The following is a 26,443-nucleotide window of genomic DNA, read 5'->3' as shown; positions in this document are numbered from 1 at the left end:
TTAAGATAGGCTACTCTACACTCAGCGATGCTATTTGCATCGAGTATAACGACAGAAATGAAACACAAAAAGAAGAAACAGTCTTTTTTTAAAACAAGTAGACCCTCGTTAACAATAACAGATTTAAACCCGACTGCTATCACATGACGGTGAAAAACTCTGTTCCACTGTTAGGTTATATTAAGAGTATGTGGAGATGGTATGATGGCGAAGCGCCACGGTGGCTAATCTTAGCACGCTAATGCTATAAGCTGAAAATAACATACTAATAATAGCTGACCCATAGAGCGTGCAACAGGCCTGCCTGCCTCACTCGGGTGGCTGTTGTTTAACCACATTCTTCTGTATAATGCCTCACATGCTTGTAAAGGGCTTTGACTAGACAGATGAGCATTAATTGAATTGTTTGGTATCAGAGTTTTGATGGGTGGAACGGGACGCCCTACTGACCTGGTTGGTTGGATTTAGCCTCCTAACAGGTTGCTCCGCAGAGCCTTATTGAAGACGACAGCTCAGTCTTTCTCATCTTTGTGCACAGTACACAAAAATTAGGTTTGGAATAAAAAGGGTTCACTGTAGAACACTAGGTTTCTTGACTCATTTGGTGAAAAGAAAGTTTAAGTTTCTAGATAAGGAGAAATGTCTGTGTATTACTTTCATGTTTAATTGGGGTATTTCATTTTTCTAGTGATAAAGAATGTTTCATTCAGAATATTTGATTAAAATTAATAATTAATGAAAACAAAATGAATTAAAACTAAATCCATGAAGTGATGGGAACCACTGCACTGTAAAAAATATTGTTGGTTTCACTTAAAAAAAAAATTAATGGTTGCCTTAATTTTCAGTTCATTGAAATTGAAAGTTAATACAATGAAGGAGATTGATTTAATCATCAAAAACTCAAAATGTTATGTTATCTGAACCACATAAGTTATTTAAGTTGATTTGACAAAAGAAAAAATGTGTAAAAAAAATATTTTCATGATTTGTAATCACATTTTTTTCTTTTGTCAAATCAACTTAGATAATTTATGAAGTTCAGATAACATAATATTTTGAGTTTTTGGTGATTAAATTAATCTCCTTCATTGTATTAACTCAATTTTTCAATTTCAATGACCTTAAAATTGTAAGGCAACCAGGTTACTTATTTTTTAAGTTAAACCAACAATATTACAATATCATCACAACAGTTTGTCTTTTGTCAAATCAACTTAGATAATTTATGTAGTTCAGATAACATAATATTCTGAGTTTTTGGTGATTAAATTAATCTCATTCATAGTATTAACTAAATTTTTCCATATCAATGAACTTAAAATTAAGGCAACCAGGTTACTTTTTTTTAAGTTAAACCAACAATATTTTTTTTTTACAGTCCAGAACCCTTTAAGATTATATGGAACCTTTTTTTCTAACAGTTTATATTTAGAACGGCGGGATTGCAACTACACTTGTGCTGACTGCTGATTAAAAAATTCAGTGAAATTTCAGCTATGTTGCAACAAAGCTGAAATCTAGGCAGACGATCTCCTGCGGTTCTGCAATGATACGTCCAAGAGACAAAAATCAGAGGTGAAGCAATGCCCTCCACCCTTTTTTCAGGAACTGAAATGACTCCATCTGTCTTCTTATTATACAATTCCCCCATTCCACCCCAACTTTCATATCATGGATTTCCCACCACATTCTGAACAGGTCAGAGGTTGTGAGAGCAGATTTCTGGCAGCAAGCGCAAGTCAGAAACAACAGCAAAGAGCAAAAATGAGTCACGCTCGAATTTTAGACAATAAAGCAAACACGCACTCGCTCAGTGATGTCAGACCCGAGCTCTCAGCAAACAGTGTCAGGTCACAAATAGAACGGGTTGATTGTCTTTGGCAAATGCAAAAAGTAACGTGCCTCTCATGTTGACAGCGCATTTCTCAGGAAGTTTCCTCTCTCCTGAATGAAAGGCTAAAGTCGCATAACATCCTGTACGTGTTCTGTTTTCATGCCCATTATAACCTACGCTTTCTGCCGAAATGACGTCTGACAGGATAATTACACACACCTCAAGCCGCCTCCCTGTTAGTTTAGTGATTTAAGGTTAAACCAACGAATTCACATCCACAGAACGCTGCTCTCCTGAAAACTTTACCCTCAGATATCATGACAAAATCAAAAACACAATCTTACAGTCCTCAAAATCTTGCAACCCAGCAGAATGAAACTCTTTTGATGATGCTGCCACAAGTTTAGGATGATGAATAGCTTACAGAAAATACTGACAGAGATCTAAAAAAACAGTCACCTGAGTTGTTGACGTTGTGCATATCAGCGTTGTGAGGGGTCAGAGGCAGCCGGTGTTTCCCGATGCCGTCTGCAGAGAAACAAGAGTCAGCCTCGTAAATGGTCTGGAGCATTAGTACTTCAGTTAGCAGCACATCGTCTGCCAGCCCTGCTCTTCCTGTGTTGCTGTCAGCTTGTCCCCTCCTCTTCTCTCGGTCTCTCTCTGTGTGTTTGTCTCTCTCTCTCTCACACACTCTCTCTCTCTCTCTCTCTCTCTCTCTCAAAAGAGACCAAGAAACATTCGCCCCTGCCTCCTCCTCCTCCTCCTCTTAAGCGACACCCGAAGAGTGACAGAGCTCTCCCTCACTAACACTAAAAAGCTTCACTCCTCTGCTCTGCTCATCTCCTCTCTTCGATCCTTATCCAGTCGACACCTTAAGTGGCTCTGAGAATCAGCAGGCGAGTCTCTCACACTCTCTGCGCTCTGCCTTCCTCTTGTCCCGACAAAACTGCTTGTTATTTTTTCTCCGTTGTGTCAGATTCACTGATTTCGGTCCTCCCTCCCTCTCAAACAGTTTTTTTTTTTGTTTTGTTTTCTAGTTCTCCAAGGTGGCTCTCGGCTTCATCAGAGTTGCAGCTTCTGTTTATCTCTCTCCCTCTCGTTTTCCGTCAAGTTGCTTGCTGCAGAGAGGAGGAGGCTGATTTGCATGTGAATCAACAAGAGCATGGCCCACAGGTGACAGAAATAGAACAATGGCCGGCTCGGGCTATAAATAGGTCATGCGCGGTGCGGGGATTGGAGCAGCATTGATGCGTTTAAAAATACCACACCAAACACAGCTGTGGCCCTCATCTACAGCCAGAAGGCATGTCTCTGTGTCTACCTCTCTTTCAGTTTTAGTATGCTGTCACTCTTTATCTCTTTTCTCATTTTCTTGCTCACTCCATCTCTCTTCTATTATCATGCTTCTGGCCTCCATAAAAAGACACACTACCAGTTTTTTTTTCTGCAGTTATAAATATAACCTCCCTGCATTTTGCTTGACATGTTGCTGCTGCTCTGAGCCGCAGCGCTGACACTCTCGCAGGGGGTTATGTGCACAGAGAAAAAAATGATACATTTCTAAGGTTGTGTACAATATACATTTCAGAATTTGCATTCAATGCCATATGCTTGGTGTTGATTAAAATTTTAATGTGCATGTTGCATAAGGAACTGCAAAGGCACAACCTGACAGTGCATATCCACTCTATTTATAACAAAAGATATTTTATAGCCTGATACTAGTGGTTTTCAAACTGTTCTGGACGCGCTTACAGGGTTCCCTTCCTAAAATATAAAGGCAGCTGTATATTTTATAAGATTTGTGAAAGCAGATAATAATTTAAATAATTTGTATTAAATATGAAATCATCTTTTTAAAATATTAAATAAATAAAATTACATCACTTTTTTCTAAATTAAATAATCAGGTTTAATTATATTGTACTTTTAAAAATATTATCTTCATATTATCTTCACATTTTATTAATATCATAATTGCTAACATGTTAACTTTGACAGCCAGGAAAAATAAATAAATATATATATATATATATATATATATATATATATATGAAGAGTTCAGATGCAAAAGCCTCTAAGTGCCATTTGAAATTTTCTTCTAGAATGATCATTTTTATTCAGTAATTTCACTTAAATGGCAATTCATAGGTAATCTTCATTGTCATTTAAGTGAAATTACTGAACTTAAATATATAAGCTTGATAAAAATAATCAATTTAGAAGAAAATTTCAAATGGCACTTAGAGGCTTTTGCATCTGAACTCTTCATATATATATATATATATATATATATATATATATATATTAATCATTTTTTTTTTTGTAATTGAAAAATATACATAAAAAAGGGTGATGTGGGGAAAAGTTATATTTAGATGGTTTTGCATTCTCTTCTAAAAATGTTTAATGTTCCCAGAGAAACATTATGTTGGATCGCAAAATTGTTGTGCTTCCCAGGAAACCTTGCCTTTTGTGATGGAAATATGAGGTGGGAAAAACAATATTTTAACGAACAAATGCAAAAGATTTGCAAGCGAATGCTGCGTTTCTCTGCGAAATGAGAATGCAAAAGTCTTGCGAACAAACGCAAAAGCATTGAAGGATTTTTCGACCCATCTTATATTTTTCACTTAGAGGATTCGTAGAACCTTTTGACTTCCACAATGTTTTTTAAAAACATATCAACACACTGACCTGAAGAACCATTAATGAAACACCAAGAACTTTAACCACTATAGAACCAAATAGCAACTCAAGAACCCAATACAGCCAAAAATGGATCTTGATAAGAGAGGGTTTCTTGAGCCTGAGGTTCTGCACTAAAGAACTTTTATTTTTAACAGTGAACTGTATGCGATATTTCATTCCTACTTTCATTGCCAAGTAGTTCTCAGGAGAACACATTCTTTCCTAGCTTGTGTAAACATAACGCACATCGGTCTAAGCTAAATTTGGCTTGTGTTTGTGGTCATTTGTGGAGCAGGTAAGGTGTATATTGAGGCCAGTGTTGCTCTTCAGGAGGGATTTCCCAGCTGGCCAAATGTGTTTAAGATGAATTAGTAGCTCAGAGCTCACAGGGGGAGCCATCTGTGTGACAGTCAAACTTTATTTAAAACTCTCACTCCAATCCCTTCTGTTGTCACACTGCTCTGAACTCTAAACCATATTTTGCTTTGTAATGACAAAACTGATTCTCCTGACATTGACAATTTAGAAAATCCAGTTTTGCATTTTTCACTTCCTCAATTAGATATGCGATCTTTTTATATTAATGCTATATAATTAATGCTATTAACTTATTAAAACATTTCCAGCACTGCCAACCGACATGAAATTTGATGCTGTGTTGGAATTTCTTATCACTTTCATCTTCCATTTCATTATGTCTCAAGATTTAGTATGCATCCCCATGCACCAGCCTACTACACGCGACGCGACGCCGCTAAACGCGATTATGTATCTTTTCCATGTTAATCTGAGATTTTGTCCAGCCGTGACGGTGACACGCAACGGTTTTATTTTAGAAACGGTTTCTATTTTTCGGCGACGTCGCACTGGAATAACAAACACAAAGTGTGCCAATGATAATCTCTAAGGTACTGTTTATGTTCATTATTTAATGTTATAGTGACTTTGAATAGCATTTAGTGCTCTGCAGCTGTAAAAGCAACAATGGATAATTCACCTCAGATCTTGAAATTAAACAAATGGAAACAAGAACGTTCATACTGTGAACAAACAAGTGTATTATTTGACAAATATTGTTTTAGTAACTCAGTAGCCTATGTATTTGAATAAATGGTGTAATATTTGTGAATATAAGTAGCATACTAATCCATCTGGTGATGTGCGCTTGCCGCAAGTTCCGCCCACGCACTGTTCTGATTGGCTGTGGGTTTTGATTGATTTTTAACATAGACAGTAAAAGAAATGGACACAGTGACCCCATAGACTTCAACGGAGAAAAGTGAAGCCAATTAGAAGCACTCACTTCCTGATTGCAAAGCGCACTGCGCAGGCTCAAACTGAGCTTGACGACGTAGATGAGACGTGAGCAACCTGTCTGACAGTTGTACACTGTAAGAAATGATTCTGTGGTGATGTAGATTTGAATTAATGTTTTTGGTTAAAATGTATTCAATATAATTGTGTTTTTGATTTTGAGGCAAATATTTAATTAAATTTCAAATAAAAATGTTTGGAATAAAAACCACCCATTGTTGTTAATTAAAACTTAAGCATTTTTATTAATTTAATTCAAATAAAAATGTTTGGAATAAAAACCACCCATTGTAGTTAAATGAAACTTAAGCATTTTTATTAATTTAATTCCAAATGGAGAGAATATTGAGTGAATTCAAATTAATGTAATCAGGCAAAAGCACTTCCTGTCAAAGTGCACCAGACGGCGGAAGAGATACGTTAAGCTGCCTACAGACGGTGAATGTTCGTCGTCTTCCACTTGCTCATCTTGCAGCTGTTGACTAAGGTAAGAAAACTTATTTTGTTTTCACTGGACTAGTAAAGAACGCATGTAGTGGTTATATGAAAGGGATAATGTCGAGCGAGGCGTTGTTATGGCAAATAGAAAACCTGACAGGCTGATTTATGACCGCGATGCGAAGCGGAGATGAAGAAGGGGTCGTATTCGCTAACAACCACCTTGCTCTATATTTTCCTGCTTATTACATGGCTACTTACCAAATAAATAAATAATTTGACACGATTTACTGATTTAAAAAGGAGTTTATTGATTTAAAAACGATTGTATTGCTTCCGCTAAAGAAAATAGTCCGTTCCGTCTCTACGGTTAAACTCCATATGGCAACGCTTTTGGGAACTTTGATTGATTTAAAAAGAAAACTCCTTATTGTGTCACGCAATGTAGTTTTAATAGTTTTTCAGTCGACAATGTAGTTGTTTAAAGCTCAAATATGTGGTTTGTTTATAAAGATAGAGCCTATTTAAAAATTTGATCTGAAGTTTTCGGAGTTGCTGCGCCCCCGCCCAGCGCTCGTCTCCCCCGCCTGGAACAGCCGTACCACGGCCAGTGCTTCTGACGGTTGCCGCTGGCTCGGATGTCTCTAGTCAAGAGGTTAAACATGAGATATAATTCGTATAATTTGTGTTTATCTTTGGTCTCATTAATCTATTAATGGTTCCCTGGTAAATAGTTTTGGCTGAAGGCAAAGTAAAGTTTCATAACTTTATATTTAGGCTAATTTAACAGTATGTTTGACTGAAGCTACTTCTGTTATAATGGCTAGCCTATTACTGATCAATAAAACTGAAATTTAGCACAAAGAGCTAAATATTAAATATATTTTTTGTGTGTGTTTATTCCGCAGCAACTTTCCAAAGCGGCCATTAGGGCGTCTATGTATATATTATGTCTATGGATACTGTAGCCTACATAGAGAGGGATATAATAGTAGTGGAACACCATAAATCCCTCATTACAATGGAATAACATTTGTAGACTACAACAAACATAAAAAAATAAAGAAAAAAACATCAAAATAGAGAAGAAAACAATTTGAGACCAAGGCCTGTGAGAAAATAAAATGTAATAAAATAGATTTATAAGCTATGAAAACCATAATGAATGTATTGTCTAGTTCTGCTATATGCTTGCAATATACTTCTGACAGTTTTATACTAAGACACTACAATTTTATGTTGCAGGACACTGAGAACTTGAAGGAACAGTTCATAATGGCCATTACTCTGACCCCAAAACCTGAAGCTTCTACAAGCAACTACCCAAAGAACATTGGAATCGTCATCACAGGACTTGGAAATATTGCAGCGGCCTTGCTCTGTCCTCCTTGGCTTGACCTACGCGCTAAATCTCGATTATCACCTTTGTACACCTTTGAGGTATTCCAAAAACGTTTCTTGGAACTGGATCAACAAAGTCCAATCCCTCAAGAGCAAACTTCAGGCTTGAAATGAGACTGTATTGCAGTGCAGACTTTTGTGCTACACAATATCTTACTTGAGAATTGCACATTGATGTTTGTAAGTTAGTACTGATTTTTCCCACGAATGTCATGACATTTCAATTGTTGTAAGTTCAAAGTACAAATGTATTTTACTCTGTACAAATTGCACTTTAAAGGTCCCATTCTTCTCGATTCCATTTTTTAAACTTTAGTTAGTGTGTAATGTTGCTGTTAGAGCATAAATAATACCTGTAAAATGATAAACTTCATAGAACAAGTAAGTCAATCGGGCCGTTTTTTGGACAGTGAAAACAGCAGTATACAGATAAGTAAATTGTGTGAAAAATACAGTTTTTACACGCGAAACATGAACACAATCAAAGCTTAAAAAAAAACATGGAGAACGGGACCTTTAAGGATTTATGGAGTATTTATGGAGTATTTTTATTTTAAGATCTTTATTGACCCAATTTAGTGGCTATGTGAGGTGAAAAAGCATGGAAACAGGTTTATGGATACGTGTATGGCATTTATTTTTGTTTTTACTAAATAGTTTGAAGTCAGTATTATGTCCTTTTTAAATGTCTGGTTTGAAATGCAAGATCCTACTTTTGTCTTGAAATGAGACTGTGAATGCAGTGTACAATGATGTGCTACAATGCGTTGAAAGCACAAAAGTGAATTGTTAATAAAATTCTCATTTGTTAAGTTCTGTACTTTCTGGGCCATTATTTCTAGGAAAGGAATATTTAGATTTAATTAATTGCATTGATTAACTCAAGTTAACTCAACATTTTTGTTTAGATTATAATTAATTCTGTTCTGTTTTCTATTCGAATCTACTCATTTTAAATGGATAACTTTTAAGAGTCTTGTTTAATTAATATTTACTCAATACCAAACCTTGTGAAATTTAATTAATAATATTGCTTGTAATCTGTTGCCTCATTTTTATTGAGTAGATTTGGTGTATCTTTTTTTACAGTGTACGTCTTCTAGTAGCTGTGCCAGGAGGAATCTGAATCATTCCCTCCTGAATCTCGCAGAGCTGGAGATCGTGAGTATTAGCTGTCCGTGAGCAGCAGGATCAACTTTACAACTCTCTATGGGCTTCTCCTTTGACTTTATCGGATATTATACCTCCACGTCCTCCCGATTGTGCGCAAGCTTCTACTTCTGTCTATAAGGTAATTTCTGTACTGCGCGACAGAGAGTCACGTGTTATGACCCAATCGTTAGCCTATTTTTACAAAAACTGCTTCTACAGGGCCATAACGTAAGATACAAGGTAATGGAGCCTTTTATACATTGTTGTGTTTCTTTAGAAATAAATAATGGACAGTTGGAGTCTTTGGACGCTTCAGATGTAAAGTTATTCGCTGTCAAAGTGACACCAAAATGAATGGGAGTCAATGGAATGCTAACAGCAGGTGAAGGCTTGCTAGCCAATGGCAGCCAATCGCGGACTTTAATTTTCGGCTGGTGGATTACCCACTTGATTTTTACGCATCTCGCAGTCACATCGCGTCTAGTGTGAACACACAAATTATTTGTCGCTGGAATCTTATTGCATCACGTCAGGTTAGGACACGTTTTTTTTTTTTTTTACACAAAACTTACGTACCGCGAGAAAAATTAAGTAATAACGATATAAATCTTTTTGTAGAAATCCTGGAAGAAATCAACAGCCCATTCTCATCTCAAAGCGTCATGCACAACGCTTTTGCCAAAGCGTAGACATCCAACGCACATGGCACTCTTTGGCGTCAATATGAGACACAGATATATATGGGGCAGATGGCGCCTCCTAGTGGTCTAACCCTAACCCTACCCCAGACCTAAACAAGGGGGTAATCCATCGACTGGAAGTTGAAGCCTCGCGGGAGCTGACATCTTGTAGCAGAACTTCACTTGCGTTTGCATTTCCATTGACTCCCATTCATTTTGGCGTCACTTTGACAGCGAATAACTTTACATCTGAGGCGTTTGAAGAACCCATTTATCCTTTATTTGTTTCTAAAGAAACACAACAATGTATAAAATGCTCCATTACCTTGTAGCTTATGTTATGGCCCCGTAGAAGCAGTTTTAGTGAAAGTAGGCTAACGATTGCGTCATACCCACGCAACTCTCTGTCGCACAGTAGAGAGATTACTGTATGGACAGGAGAAGAAGCTCGCGCACAATCGGGGAAACGTGGAGGCAAAATGACAAAATAATTAATCAGAATACCTAGCAAAATTGTCCCCTTCTCCTAGCTCATGGACAGCTCCTACTCACACTCTCCGCCTCTGCATGTTTCGGAAGGGAATGATTCAGATTTCTCATGCCACAGCACTAGAAGACAGACGGGTCACTCACGTCCCACTACGTAGTCAAGCTCTGTTTGAGTCTGCGCGTCAGGGACGGAAGTGCTAAAAAATCACCAAAAACGGGCTTCAATCGTCTCAATGGAGTTCCAATGAGATCGCTCTGTCCATTTCTTTTACTGTCTATGGACCTAATACCCATACTCTGTGCGTGTTATATTGACGCTAAAGGGTGCCATGAGTGTTGGATGGCTTTGGCAAAAGCGTCGTATATAACGCCTTGGGATGAGAATGAGTTGAAATCACATCTAAAAAGTTCAATACACTTCCATACTTTGTACTTCCTCTTCCACACTTCCTCTTCATGAAGGTCATATTTGTTATTTTTGCACCATCATCACAGACTTTGTGAGGCAAATTACTTTCGTAGGGTAAATTTTACTGTCCTTCCGATGCAAAACACACTTGTCAAACTACAAATTTTGTCAAAATTAAGTTATGACTGAAACAAGGTTAAGGCTTGGTCATATTAGTGAAACATTGGCAAAATTGACTTTATGTTATAGTTAATGAAACGCAAGGATGTGATGGGGGGGATACATGCTTGTTCAAGTTTGAAACAAGCATACTTGGAAAAGGTTACTGATATAAGTAAATGAAGAGTTCAGATGCAAAAGCCTCTAAGTGCCATTTGAAATTTTCTCCTAGAATGATCATTTTTATCAAGCTTGTATATTTAAGTTCAGTAATTTCACATAAATGACAATTAATAGGTAATCTTCATTGCAATTTAAGTGAAATTACTGAACTTAAATATACAGGCTTGATAAAAATGATCATTCTAGAAGAAAATTTCAAATGGCACTTAGAGGCTTTTGCATCTGAACTCTTCAAATATTATAGCAAGAGCTTAAGTACATGTAACTCAAGTAATTAATGGCATAAGCATGCATCTATAAATAGCGCAAAAAATATATATAAAGCAGTCTGACATCTTGAACTCACTGAGGTAGTCAGTTAATGGCACTTTCTACTACTGACATGCACATTTAATCAACTGCACTATAGAGGAAGGTTACTATCCAAGACAGCCAATTGATTAATCTATGCTCTGACTGGGTATCAAGAAGAACTGGTTCCACTTTAAAACCAGTTCTAAATTTCCAAGAACCATGGATTCGATAAGACACACATTTTGATACTGCTTATCGTTTCCTACAATATGTGTGCATTTAAATAGAATTTTAAACCAAGTGAAAGAAGACGCATACAGAAGAACTCATCTTTGACTCAATAGAAGTCTTTGACTCAAAAAATATGAGCAACAAACTTTAATTTTCTATAAAACAGTTTGCATCGCTTCTGGTTCAGGTATGTGCTTTGATAAATACCAAAAACAACATTTTATTTAAAAGAATTTCAAAAGAGCTACCAAAGATGAGCATAATCGATGTCTATCGCATATGCAGATTGATATCTGAAAGTGTTTATTTTATTTTATTTTTTTCTCCTTAACATTTAGATATTAAAATAGGATAAAACACCAACAATAAAAATAATTATCTAGGTTACCGGACCGCTAGTCCGGTTCTCTAAGTCCATAGATAATCTGACAAGTCGATGAGACTTTTTCCTGTTTGCTCATGTGACGTTCGGCATACAGCCGATTTGCCTTTTTTGTTCATGGTATTCAGCTGCAAAAGAAAGTTTTGCAAAATGACACAGAATAAATATGTTTTAATTTTTTACCTTATTGAGATCAAAACAGAGAATCGATACGCAGAACCGGAATCGCTAAAATTCAAAGATATGCAACCCTACTAATTATGCCATAAGAAGTCATAATCTGTCATAAAAAGTTAACTTAATTTAGACTTTTGTCTGTTTTTGGATGTCAGAATTTCGATATGTAATAAATTTGTTTTGCAGAAAAATGTCATACGACGAGGTTTGTACGACATGAAGGTCAGTAAATGGTGACTTCTGGGTGAACTATCATTTTAAATGTGCATCTTCATAGTATTTCATAGTGTTCAAGAGACTTAGATCACCTCTGACCCCATCTCCTCTGCATAAAATACTCTTTGCAATTTACCCTATTCACTGATAATTGTAATTGCACATTACTTCCCCTGCTGGTTTTTGAAAGGAAAGGGTATGTATTTTTGTATCCATAAAGAGCGAGTAGCCCTGATCAATGGACAGAAAAAAGCTAAGTGGCTGGGGGCCAGTTATAGCTCATCCACGTCAGCACTGGCCTTTGTTCGTTCTAGTCTTATTAAAGCATTTAAGTGTAGCGTCAAAGTGTAAGCTGGAGTTACTCACACAAACACAAATATCCCTGGCTACTGCTGTCACCTCCAGGACATGACCTGGATCAGACAAAAGCTCCTGCGTTTTCTGAATTTAAATGTGAGCTAAATGGAGAGCTCTCAACAAAAGAGGGTGATAGAGAGAAAAGGAGAACAAGAGAGCACATCAAAAGGAAAGGTCGCCACAATGGGCTTTGTGTCGCATCACAGACATGCTCTGCATTTACACAGGGAAAAGGTGATGGAGTTCAGTTTTTATATAGATTTATATGTTACAGCTTTTGCATCAGAAATGCATTCGACTATGTGAAGTAACTCACATACACAAGACTCAATTGCATAATGTCCATTTCTGTCCAAGCACATTATATATACTTTCTTTCAAGGGCACCAAATGTGTTTACTCTGAAAGCTCTGCACTCTTTCTTTGGTTCTTTGCTCTCGCCTCATTCCATATAAAGGCAGAGCTGCATTAGCTGTCCTCCGGGTGAGCAAATATTGCTCTTTAGTTAATTAGATCAGACTGCAGCGTGTTTTTGTTCCATACTGGATGATGACCACTTTGTGTGGGAGAAGAGGTGTCAGTTCCAGAGTGTCTGCTCACTTGTTTTTCTTTGCTTCAAAGATCTCTCTCTCTCTCTTTTTTTTTTTTTTGGTCTGTCTATCTCTTTCTCTCTGCAACTCTTAGATCCAATAAATGGATTAGGTGCACTATCTGAACAAGAAACTATACTTTTTCATTAATGGCAGTATCAAAAGATAATATCAAAAGAAATTAGCTACACCTGAAAAACAACCCTTTTATGAATGTCTTCAAATGAGTAGCCTTAAAGATTCATAATGATTAAACAACCTAGGGTTTACAAGGAATGGTGTGAAAAGGGAAAAACATCCAGTATGTGGCAGTCCTGTGGGCTAAAATGCCTTGTTGATGCTAGAGGTCAGAGGAGAATGGGCCGACTGATTCAAGCTGATGGAAGAGCAACTTTGACTGAAATAACCACTCGTTACAACCGAGGTATGCAGCAAAGCATTTGTGAAGCCACAACACGCACAACCTTGAGGCGGATGGGCTACAACAGCAGAAGACCCCACCGGGTACCACTCATCTCCACTACAAATAGGAAAAAGAGGCTACAATTTGCAAGAGCTCGCCAAAATTGGACAGTTGAAAAATGGAAAAATGTTGCCTGGTCTGATGAGTCTCGATTTCTGTTGAGACATTCAGATGGTAGAGTCAGAATTTGGCGTAAACAGAATGAGAACATGGATCCATCATGCCTTGTTACCACTGTGCAGGCTGGTGGTGGTGGTGTAATGGTGTGGGGGATGTTTTCTTGGCACCAATTGGTCATCGTTTAAATGCCACGGCCTACCTGCATTGTTTCTGACCATGTCCATCCCTTTATAGCCACCATGCACCATCCAGCAGGATAATGCACCATATCACAAAGCTTGAATCATTTCAAATTGGTTTCTTGAAAATGATAAATGAGTCAGGTACTATTTATATAGAGACATGCCACTTCCTCAATCCTTAATACAAATGTATAGGGACAATCCTGGAATTTTAATTCCAAATGGCTACAGGTTATTTTCACTGTGTATAACAGGCTTCAGATAATTATTCATATATGTAAATATGCACAACAAAACAAGGCGATGCAGCTGTTGTGGAGAAAACTAATGAAGAATACCAGTCACAGCAACAATCGTAGTTACACTTTATTTTGATGGTCCACTTTAGACATTCAAACTATGAGTAACTTTGCAACTACATGTCAACTAACATTCATTCAAATATTAGTAGACTGTTAGGTTAGGGTTATGTGTTCGGGTAAGTTGACAAAGTTACTTAAAATAATGTCTGTTAGTGGAGCATCAAAATAAAGGGTCATCAAATATTAAGCAGACCGTCAAGAAATATTTCAATGAGACTTAGTTATAGTTGCAAAGTTATTTATAGTAATATCTAAAGTGGACCATTTTCTCCCCTCCGCCATGTTTAAAGTTGCGTATCAAATTTATCACCAAGGTTCCCAATTTTTGGGCTGAGGTGACTAATTCACATTGAGAGATTGAGCAGGTCTTAGTGAAGGATGGCAGAGAGCAGAGGAGGGAAAACCTCAGGATAAGGTGGGAGGAGAGAAGGAGAGCTGATGCAAGTGTGGAAGCGTGGACCTTAAAGGGTTAGTTCACCCAAAAATGAAAATTCTGTCAGTATTTACTCACCCTCATGTTTTTCCAACCCCGTGAGACCTTCGTTCATCTTCGGAACACAAATTAAGATATTTAGGATATTAAAATCGCTCCTGCATACAGTCCATAGGCTTCTTGAGGGACTGGCTCTTGCTGTCCCCGAAAAGTAATTGAAGACATCGTTAAAATAGTCCAAGTGACTACAGGGGCTCAATCTTAAGTTTATCAAACGACGAGAACACTTTTGTGCGCAAAAAAACAACAAAAATAACGACTTTATTTCAACTATTCACTTCCTTCTCCATAAGCCTGTAGTCCGTTAACGTAGTGTGATTGCGTAGAGCTACGTCACACGTAGGCTCACTATTGGCCGACGCTGGTCATGTGTGTGTGATGCGTGTGACGTACAATAACAGAAGCGTACGCTATTAAACTAGTAACCTGACTCGCGCAGAGAGAGAAATAAACGAATAGTTGAAATAAAGTCGTTATTTTTGTTGTTTTTTTGCGCACAAAAGTGTTCTCGTCGTTTGATAAAGTTAAGATTGAGCCCCTGTAGTCACTTGGACTATTTTAACGATGTCTTTTATGACTTTTCGGGGACGGCAAGAGCCAGTCCCTCAAGAAGCCTATGGACTGTATGCAGGAGCGATCTTAATATCTTAAATATCCTAATTTGTGTTCCGAAGATGAACGAAGGTCTTACGGGGTTGGAACAACATGAGGGTGAGTAAATACTGACAGAATTTTCATTTTTGGGTGAACTAACCCTTTATGTTGCCAGTGTGTCTGTGAGGTGTATTGCCCCAGATGAGCCAGGACCCAGGGGAGAACAGATATTTCTTGTTTGCTTCCAATGGAGAGACATTGAGCAAGTCTAGAACCAACTGTTATAAAAATGTACTTTACATTTTTTAATTTAGTTTTAGTTTGATACAGCAGTGGGATTTCCGTTTCTGTTTGGTTGGTGGGATGTCCCAACCCGATCTAAAGGAATAACAAGATGGCTATTATGTATGAATTTCAATAATTTGACTTGAATGAGAATGTACATTTGTATTGGGATATATATTGGGAAGGCATGCAGGTCTACCCCAAAACATAACCGCCTGACTGGGGCGTAAACATAAAAGTGGAAATAAAAAAAATAATAATAATAATTGTACAAATTCATGCGATAAGATAGTGTTATGTTTTATCTGACATGCGAATCGTTTGAAAATGGTGACGATAACAGAAACTACTTTTTTCACCTTGGTTTTTATTTTTAGTTTTATTTTAAAAGGGGAAAATATTCTCAGTTACTACAAAAAGATGTGCAAATATATTTGTTTACATATGTGCTGTTTATGCATGGCTACGTATATTTGCTCCCCTCAGAGTTTCATCATAATTGTTTGCGGCATTATAAGCGGGATGTTTCAGGTTGCCGTTGGCAGAGGAGCCCAGTGCTGTTGGTGTAGCTGGAAACAAACGAGAAATATCTGTTCTCCCCTGGGTCCTGGCTCATCTGGGGCAATACACCTCACAGACACACTGGCAACATTTCAAGTTCACGCTCACACACTTGCATCAGCTCTCTTTCCCTCCTCCCACCTTATCCTGAGGTTTTCCCTCCTCTGCTCACTGCCGTCCTTCACTGAGACCTGCTCAATCTCTCTCCATGTGATTTAGTCACCTCAGCCCACCTCTATCCTGATGCAGCCACTAGGTCGAGCATGTAGAAGCCCAAAGGCATCAGGGTTGTTGACTGGAGGTCCAAACCCAATAAGCATCTCCATCTGGCTGTATTAAAGGGGCATGTTTCCTGCTCTGTCTGATGATTTAGGCGCTGTGGCTTTATTAGGTTACTCAGTCTAGCCCCCACTGGTATTTCCTGCAGGACATTTAGCTTGAGAGTGAGAGCACTTTGCGGCTCGGATCAGATAATGTGCAGAAAGTGCTTCTTCTGTTTACTTCATAAATTTCAGTGGAAGTGTCTAATAATGAGGCAAGAAAGAAACCTTAACACACATCCTTTGTCATTGTCAAGGGACTAAATGTAAAAATAAATGTAAATGTGAAAATCTGTCATCCATCCTGACTTTCTTTCTTCTGCAGAACACAAAATAGGATATTTTGAAGGTTGTTTCAAGGTGTATTTTGAAGGATGTTTCCACAATGAAAGTCAATGGGGTCCAAAACAACTAGACCCCACTGACTTTCTTTTTATAGACGAAAAAAATAAAAAATACTCAAATTGTGTTCCACATCAAAGAAAAAAGATTGGTAATACAGGTGGGACAACATGTTTGAATTGTCTGTTTTTAAAAAAAATATACAGTATATGGAAGGTATGACTCAAATTTAGAAGGAATAGAATGGGCGGTTACTGCCACAGAAAAACACCTTTTAACCAACAATAATCATGCAACTTAATCATTGAAGATATGAATAGGTTTTTCTGAGGTATTTAGCATTTTGTGAGAAGACTGCATCATTGTGGGTAAAAAGGCTGTTTCTACATCAATGGCCATTCAAAAGGTAGAGTGCATATTTAAAAGCAACCTATAAATGAGAAAAAAAAATTCATGCAATTTTTGGAGGGCCCTTCCGAGGCTGTTTGCATTTTTGATCAACTCCCGTTGAGATGAATAGTAATGTTCTCCAGCTATTACATACCTCCTGGAGAAAACTTGTTGTGCATAAATGATGTGTTCAGGATGGTTTCAGATCGTAAAATAATATTCCTACCACTTGAATATTTTATTTCCAGCAGGTTTGAATAATATTCTTTGTAGATTATTTTAGATCACCATAGATTCTTTCCCCCCAGATGAACGCTGCCATTTGCAAAAGAGATGACATCAGAAATTTCTCCTCATCCCATTTCTATTGGTATTCTCTGTGCATTGCCTGTCTCTGAAGAAGCTTTGCTGTCTGTCCTTTCAGTGCTGTATTGATAAAGTTCTATAAATAGACATGTTGCTGTGCATGTCGCTGGGAGGGAAGGGACAGTTCACTGAAATCCCCCTGATCAATCATCAGACTACGACTGCTGGAGCATATTGATATACCTCAAAATAACAGATAGAGTTCAGCTCAACCACACAGTCCTCTCTCTCTCTCTCTCTCTGTCTCTCTCTCTCTCTGACCTTTAACCTGATCATGAGTATTAGCTGTCCGTGAGCAGCAGGATCAACTTTACAACTCTCTATGGGCTTCTCCCTTGACTTTATCGGATGTTATGCCTCCACGTCACCCCGATTGTGCGCAAGCTTCTACTTCTGTCTATAAGGTAATTTCTGTACTGTCCAACATAGAGACGTGTGTTATGACCCAATCGTTAGACTATTTTTACAAAAACAGCTTCTACAGGGCCATAACGTAAGATAATGGAGCCATTGTTGTGTTTCTTTAGAAATAAATAATGGACAAATGGAGTCTTTGAACGCTTCAGATGTAAAGTTATTCGCTGTCAAAGTGTTGTAAAAATGAATGGGAGTCAATGGAATGCTAACAGAAGGTGAAGTGTGGCTTCGGTTCAGTTTCCGGCTGGTGGATTACCCCCTTGAGATGAACTCGCCTATGGAAAACGTCTATATAAATTGACAAATAGGCACTATGTTTATACATCACATATTTGAGGTCTAAATAGCCTAATGTAACTACATTCTCTCCTAAAAACTCTTAAACTCCATTACGTGACACAAAAGTAGGCTATCTGTAAAAATATGGTAATTTGCTTGTCCGCCATGACACAAAAGTAGGCTATCTGTAAAAATATGGTAATTTGCTTGTCCGCCATGACACTCGCTGTGAGAAATGCTGCAAGTGGAGTGATACTGATTCATATAATGTCATTATATCAGTGAGTGATAGATACAAACCATAGACATATACACTAGACCTCACCTTGGATACGGCAGTTCATTGGAACGAATGCGTCAACAGAGCCGCCATCTTGAAACAGGGGAGCCCCTCCACTTTAATGCATCAGCGTCAATGTAGTAGACACAGGTCTAACGCAAATAAAACCACCACAAATCATCATAAATGCGATTTTCTTGTTTTTTTGGTTTGTTCCAACGGTCAGACATGTATTCATCATTGATTCCAGAAAGAAATTTTTTTTTTTACATTTTTTAACATTTTTTGTAAAACATTCTTCCTAGTTCAGATTTCATCCGTGAACTTCATACGCTGCACAAAAGTCCGCCACCATCAATGAATTCGAAGTAAAGGCAGAGATAGCAGCGTTACCTAGCTACTTCCTATGACAAGACCCCTGTTCCAAGATGGCGACGGTTTTGACGCATGCTTAGAACCCCCAGGTGAAGTCTAGTGTATATGTCTATGGATACAAACACTGAAACTGTTCCCGTGGTGATACTGGTAGAATATCGCATGGCTGGAAAAAGGCTCTCAGCCAAGCAAATCGAGAACCAGAAAGAACAACTGTTGTAAATATTATATTATATTATATTATATTATATTATATTATAATACTGTATAGCCTGAACAAACCAGTGAACTGGATGCAACATGCCACAGTGTTTAGAGATCAGAGATCACAACACAGTAGTGGAATACTGAGCCTCCTCGCTGGGTTAATCTGACTGGTTTTATCTCACAATAATCTCCACATCTCAATCAATCTCTCTGGAAACATTCCATGTCCTCACGAGCACAAATATACACTATAACGTGCACACAAGGACTCTCTCTCTCACACACACACACACACACACACACACACACACACTTCAAGGGCCTTTTTACCCTGCCGTTGACCGTCTAATCCATTACCTATGTAGGTATGTTACTATTTTGGGGATATTATCCGCTTTACAACCAAATTGCTCAATCTCAAAAAATGTTTAATGATCATACTTAGTTCGAGTCTCCCAGCCCATTAATAATGCAATATTAATTTGAAATATCTTTAATGTAAACAATGGGGGGAAAAGCATTAACAATGAAGATGTCAACTGACCATATACAGTAGCAAGAGTCCAATAAATGGCCAATAAAAGTAACTGATCTGAGGATGTTTCTTACAAAATAGCTTAAGCTTCATTTGACTCCTGTAAATCAGATCCAGCCTCTTTTCATTTACAGAAAAGCTTGCAGGAAAGCTCAGTTCAGCACTGATCAGGTCTAATCCCAGTATATTCGTAAAAAAAGGTAGGGGAAAACAGGAAATTATACATTACAGCAAAGGAAAAGGCAGATTTCCTTGACTGCTATTGTCTTGGATGTTACCACCTACGCCATTGTGGCTTTCCATGACCGGGGTGAATCAGGTTTCCTAAAGTTATTCCCTGAGAGAAGTACAGCACAATGAACAAAACAGATGACGAATTTTTCTTTTTTTATTTGCAGAGAAGAATGAATGACATTCTCAAAAGGAGACTCAAGCTTGACAGCAGTATTAAAATTATTTTTAAATAAACCAAAATAAGCCAACTATCTCTTTTCACACTATCTGGCCTTAAAACTGAGCTCAGACCTCTTTTTGGTCCATTTTACTAAGATAACTTGTAATTCACACTGTTGTTACTGTTGTTATTACTGTTGTTTTTGTTTAATTCACACTTTATTGTTTTAACATTATTGTTTTATTGTATTAATTCTAATTTAATTTGTATTTTGTATAAAACAACTACAATAATACGAATTGTAGAATCGTAATTTACAATATTAATATTATTAAATGAGGGGTTCAAACAACTTCCAGTCACTTTGTGTGTGTGTTTGTGTTATATAGGGCATAATATAATATAAAATATAATAATATAATATAATATAATATAATATAATATAATATAATATAATATAATATAATATAATATAATATAATATAATATAATATAATATAATAACAGTTCTAATATGTATTTGTGTTAACAATGCATGTAATAAAAACAGTAATAAGTATACTATATAGATTACTAAATTGTATTTGCCATTTTATTTAGTATTAGTATTACTATTATTATTATTAACAATAATAATTTAACTGTAGAATACAGTTGTATAATATTAATATAGTTACTATCTAAAAATAATACTAATTATAACTGTATTTACAATTACTGTATAAACAATAATGCATGTTGTAATAATAATACCATTATAATACCGCCACTTTTACCATTTAATTTATTACTATTTTTATTAATTAATCATATTTATAATAAAAATAATAAAACAGTAGAATATTTTTGTACAATATTAATACAATTAATACATTAATATCAGTCTCTTCTCGTTATCCCTGTGATGTTGTGTGGGAGGAGCGGGTCTTCATTATTAATTGTTACAGGAGCTCCCAGAAACCTGTTATGAGGAGTGGGACACAGATCAGAGGGTACATAAGGTCAGCCCACTCATTTGGCCAGAAGCTCACAGTGGCGTAACCTCCCACATAACGTTTCTAGAGAGCACATTTACCCCATCCATCCTTAGCGTCATTTATCCTTCTTGATCCCTCCTTTCTCTCCCTTCCGAAAAGGCTCAATACAAATAAAGAATGTCTTAAGTACTGTTATAAAACACACAATTGTGCAGCAAAATAAAAACTGCAACCTAATCATAAAATATGAATCCAAATACACTTCCACTAAAGTGATGACTTCGCTTTTCTGAATAATCGGTGTCAAAGTTCTTTCAACTGTGATTGGGTTTCTATTATTATTTAATGGAAAAAAATATATATTTGTACATTTTAAGTGTGAAGTAGACTTCCAATTCTACTCCAAAGGGAGTTATTTTTAGTTAAAGGGGTGGTATTCACTTTAGTTAGTGTGTAATGTTGCTACTTGAGCATAAACAGCATCTGCAAAGTTACAACGCTCAAAATTCAAAGCAAAGGAAGATATTTGCTTTTAAAGAAAAGGCTGGTACACGAGCTTCCTCTCGGGTTAGTGACATCGGCAACCCTAAAATGTACATAAAACCCCCGCCCTTGTGAACACGCAGTCCATTTTGAGAAAAGAAAAAGTTGTTGTATAAGAGTACATTTGTGAGTCAGTTCAAACCTTGGCATCCATCTTTTCACATGCGATAGAAAATCACTATGACAGAAAATCCTAATTGAAGACATGTTAACTTCACATCTAAACTTTCATTGTTAATCTGATTATTCTTTTGGCAAAATTTTACATTTTTAAATGTAAGTTTGTGCATATCAAAAAAACCTTTAATTGCTTTTAACAATAAGGTAAAGCAATATGTCAACACGATTAAGTATATTCTCTTATTTAAAAGGCAAAAAAAACTGTGAATCTGTGTAAACAATTTGATATCTTTTTGTAAATCTGTACTTCCCCTGGCAAAATGTGATGATGTAAGTCTTTGTTTATGTTTAATGTTAAAACACCCACAATGTTGGAAACTGCACAATGTATTATTTTTATAATGGAGAGGAATGTTCACGTAAAAAAAAAAAAAACTTCACATCAGCAACATAATAAATTCATCCACGAACCATTCAGAGACTTCCTGTTGTATTCTATCTTGTCACTTCTTGAGTCTCTCCATCTTTGCCTGACTCCATTTTAACATTAAAGGCAGAACAGTTTCTGTCATTTTAGTGTGTCTGCGTGAGGTAATTGCAGCTGCTAAGACAGGAGCATTTGCATTTAAATGGCCAGGCACAAAACCTGAGTTTTTTGTAAAACCCTCAAAAAGTGACAACTTTAACTTTAATATCTGTGTGCGGTATTTTGAGCTAAAACTTCACACACACACACACACACACACACACACACTGGGGACATCAGAGATTTATTTTACATCTTGTGAAAATGGCATTTTACCACCCCTTTAAGCACAGTTTCTGAACATCCTTCCCTGAAACACTGCTGGGAAAAAACACAACACAATATTCCTCATTTGAATAATTCCTGCCCAAAGGATTCGTAAAAAAAAAAAAAAAAAAAAATGGGAATGAGTTGTGGGATGGAGCATGACATTTCTAAAACAAAATCACAACACACTTAGCTGACCAATCAGAGCACGTGCTTTTAGGAAGGAGGGGCTTCATAGAGACTGGAACTATTAAAACAGAGCATTACTGATAGACTGGGGAAGAGAAGTGCAGTAATAATATAAAATATGTGCAATATATATATATTTTTTTTTTTAAAAAACATGAAAAATCTTTTTTGGGGCCATTTAGACTTTAGGTCTGAAAAAGTCATTTGAATATGCTTTAACTATTGAATCTTCCCTTTCCCTTTTTTTACCATCTCAAATCACCCCTCCACAAAGGGAAGTGAAAGTTTATGTATAGACATGCAGTCAGTCACATGCATATACACCGCATGCTGTGTTTAGGAGTGGTTTCAGAGAGCCTAACCGCTCCTTTCATCCCAGATCTAGTTCCGCCCTGGTCTTTCCAACGAAACCACTGCGATGTCAGCCACACTAACAAGCTGCAAACCTCTCATCTTTGTTCTCTCGCTCTCTTTTAGACAGTAGTGCTAAGAAAGGCAAGAGATTTGTTGGCTTTCCACTACAAACAGAATCAAACAGATGCAGTTGCAGAAGCAAACATGACATCAGAGCCACTAGCTGCATCCCTGCCCATGCAGGCCAGAAGGACTATGGCAAGGCTTAAAATAGAAACTCCATCGCCTTCATCAGCCTTATCATCAAGCTGCAGATGACAAGAGAAAAAGAAAAACAGAAGACAAAGAGAGATGGAAAAACTGTAGTATTGCCTATCTGTTGCAAAGATGCTATTGTATGATGCATGCACACCACTAGTATAAAGTTTCCTAAAATAAAAAATACAAATACTATAAAGATAAGACAACATTTATTTAACCCTCTGGTTATCTCCGGGCTGGGGTCTCTTCTGGTCAATTTTAAAAAGCTGTTCTTTTTGTCCAAATGGTATGAAACTTTCTACGACTCTTAACATTGTCTAGATCTAATATATATATATATATATATATATATACATATATATATATATATATATATATATATATATATACCGCATAATATACAAAATAATAAATATACAAAATTCATCATCCAAATCAGAAAAAAGTCAGAAAAAACGAAGAAACAAAGCAGATCACATAGACAGAAATAAAGTGGCACACAATGCAAAAAACATCCACACTGCACACTCACTCACACACACACACACACACACACACACACACACACACACGAATACATTTGTAAGGCTATAAAAGTCTTATAATTTGTCAGATAAAATGCAGAACCACCACGAATATAAACTAGTGACACTGACACAATGAAAATGTATACAGACACACACACACACACACACACACACACACACACACACACACACACACACACACACAAACACACACACACACACACACACATTGTGATTTTATAATATTTAGATATGAAAAACTTGTGAAAAGATATGTAGTTTGGTTAGTCAAATAGAAAAAAATATTTTTCCAAAAAAATGTCAAAAATCTTACATTGGGATGTAAAATTATCCATGTAAAATTATCCATGTTATCTCCATGAATGAAAATCTGGGTATTTTAATTAGTGAATTTTAATGCCATTTTTTTAAAGCCTATTTAAAAAAATATTTATTTATTTATTTATAGAAATTTAAAAGATATCAAAAATACTCCCAAAACTGCACAAATGTTGAGTAAAAATATTAATAAACAGAATAAAAATACATTTAGTAAATATATATATATATATATATATATATACTGTATATATATTATGTTACAAAATTGTATGTTATTGTCTGGTGTCCCTGCATGGAGACTCCAAAGATATAATAAATGTATACACAAATGAAGATAATACAAGTTATATATGTTATAATATAATATAACAACGATTAACAAATGTGAGACAAAGCAAGTTAATCGAGACAAGTTCAAGCAAGAAACAATTTGTTCACAACCCTAAACTGTTCCGATATGTGACACAGTCTTAGTCAATCAGAAAATATTTCATGTAATATATGAGATGGGATAATTTGGACCAATGAAATTTCTAAACAGAAACCAAACTAATGACAAAACGTGTGTCCTAACTGCCATGACACATTCTAGGAAGACTCACTGTGTGTATTAGATGGGGATTTTTGCGATAGTGAATGTATTTGCAGGTTACATCGATACACCAGTAGGTGGCAAGAAGTGACTGCGTGGGTTTATAAGCAAGTCACTTAATCATTAATTTAACTAATTGATCCAAAACATAGATTCATTTAGGAATGACACAAGTAACTGCTATTTTAAGAGAGTACTATCATTGTATCATCCCACTTAACCGATTCATTCCAAAAACAAGCTGGACCTGAAATCACGTCTTTGAAGGTACTATATTTTAGTAGTAGTTTAGTAATAGTCGTTTATTATCATTTCAAAACATGCTGTACATTAAAGGAACAAACTTTTGTAGTCAGGTCCCGGCAATATATTGACGCTGAAGAAAGGATGGACAAATTGCTCGTCACTGGAATTGTATCAGACCATATCGTGCTAGAAAAATATTCAGAAGCCTCCTGTCAATCATACATATCTGGGGTATATTGCTTCCTTAGACACCAAACAGGGGCACCACTTAGTGTGACTAAAGCATGTGGAAACTTAAAGCAACTTCACATTTCTCATTTCACGCCTTTCTATGCAGCGCTACCCCATAACTCACCAGGACGGCCCAAGGGAGGGGCAGAGCAGGTGCACTGCACATTAAAGGCCAGAACAAAGGGCCGTCCAATCACAGAGCGTGGTGACCTGGGCCCCGAGGATGATGGGACCTGGTCAATGTCACCATGAAATGTCTGTTACTGCTATCAGGGTCAAAACAAGTATGTGTGGTAATGGGAATCACAGATCTCACGCTGAGATGGAATGCAGTCGTTTGCACCTGTCTTGTTGAGAACCGCTAACCTTCCACTTATTTACTTACTTGATAATTCTAACTTGCTATAACACAGATTACAAAGGGCTCAGCAAAGACTTTTTTTGTTGATTTTAGTCAAATTATATTGCAGTTAATTGCAATATATCAAGTCTTTTTGGAGAGAAGTTCAGATAGCTGAAGATGAGAGAAGGCGTAGTAAATTAGGCCTGCCCTAAAATAACTTCAACCTTCAATGTCAGAAGCATTTTATGACCCTCCAGAGAGTGAAAGAATTAGTTCTCTTTCCTTTAGACTTCTCTTGCCCTCAGCTTAACAGACAGTCCTGCAATAATTAATTACACTCATTATTACTCAATGTGTCTGTCCCCAAACTGAGATATTCCCCCAAAGTCAAGAGTTTTAGAATGTTATGAGCTATCATCTGTCTATGTTATAAATCATTTTTTTAATTGTTTATTTTTTTTTTTCGTGCTTTTGAAATGAAACTCCTTTGAAACACTTTTCAAACTCGCTAGTTTAATGTGTCTGCTAATAATTTCCAACAGTGGAAATACATGCATGAAGGATAATGATGTTTTATTTGTTTTTCCCAGTCATTCTGTGGTGGAAATTACGTTTTAATTTTGTTTATATATATATATATATATAAAATGCTGACTCTCTCATCTTGCTAAAGCATATTTAATAACTAGCTAAATGCTGGGGTGTTTCAACCCATGTTTGGGTCGAATATGGACAAACTCAACCATTGCGTTTAAAGTGCAATTTAAAAATTCGAACCAACGGTTAGGTTTGTCCATATTTGATCCAAAAATGCGTTGAAACAACCCAGCATTTTTTTTTTTTAAGAGACCAAATACACATAGGCTACTACAATATTTTCACACTTTCACCACTATTTCAGCTTGACTGGAATTGGCACGATCAAAATATTACAGTTTGAAGTCTTATGATATTTGCCTT

General features: G+C 36.6%; 1 protein-coding gene across 4 annotated transcripts in view; it reads right to left on the bottom strand.

Annotated features, from left to right (window-relative positions):
• The window catches only part of hdac9b (histone deacetylase 9b), a 67,354-nt gene that overhangs the window by 31,970 nt on the left and 8,941 nt on the right, over nt 1–26,443 (bottom strand). For 2 of the 4 annotated variants that reach the window (XR_016145704.1, XM_039694364.2), the window contains exon 3: nt 2,297–2,365. The exons of 1 other annotated variant lie outside the window; for it this stretch is intronic. Coding sequence is in view for 1 of the 3 variants with exons in the window: in XM_039694364.2 (XP_039550298.2) it covers nt 2,297–2,365 (69 nt within the window). In the remaining 2 variants the exon portion in view is untranslated. Of the gene's footprint in view, nt 1–2,296; nt 2,366–2,746; nt 2,939–26,443 lie in introns of those variants that run through there. One more of the 4 variants, XR_016145706.1, reaches the window with a different exon arrangement.

Source organism: Pimephales promelas, chromosome 12, assembly GCF_988280905.1.
Source record: "Pimephales promelas chromosome 12, fPimPro1.hap1.1, whole genome shotgun sequence".
Lineage (NCBI taxonomy): Eukaryota > Metazoa > Chordata > Actinopteri > Cypriniformes > Leuciscidae > Pimephales > Pimephales promelas.
This window is presented reverse-complemented; position numbering and strand designations above follow the sequence as displayed.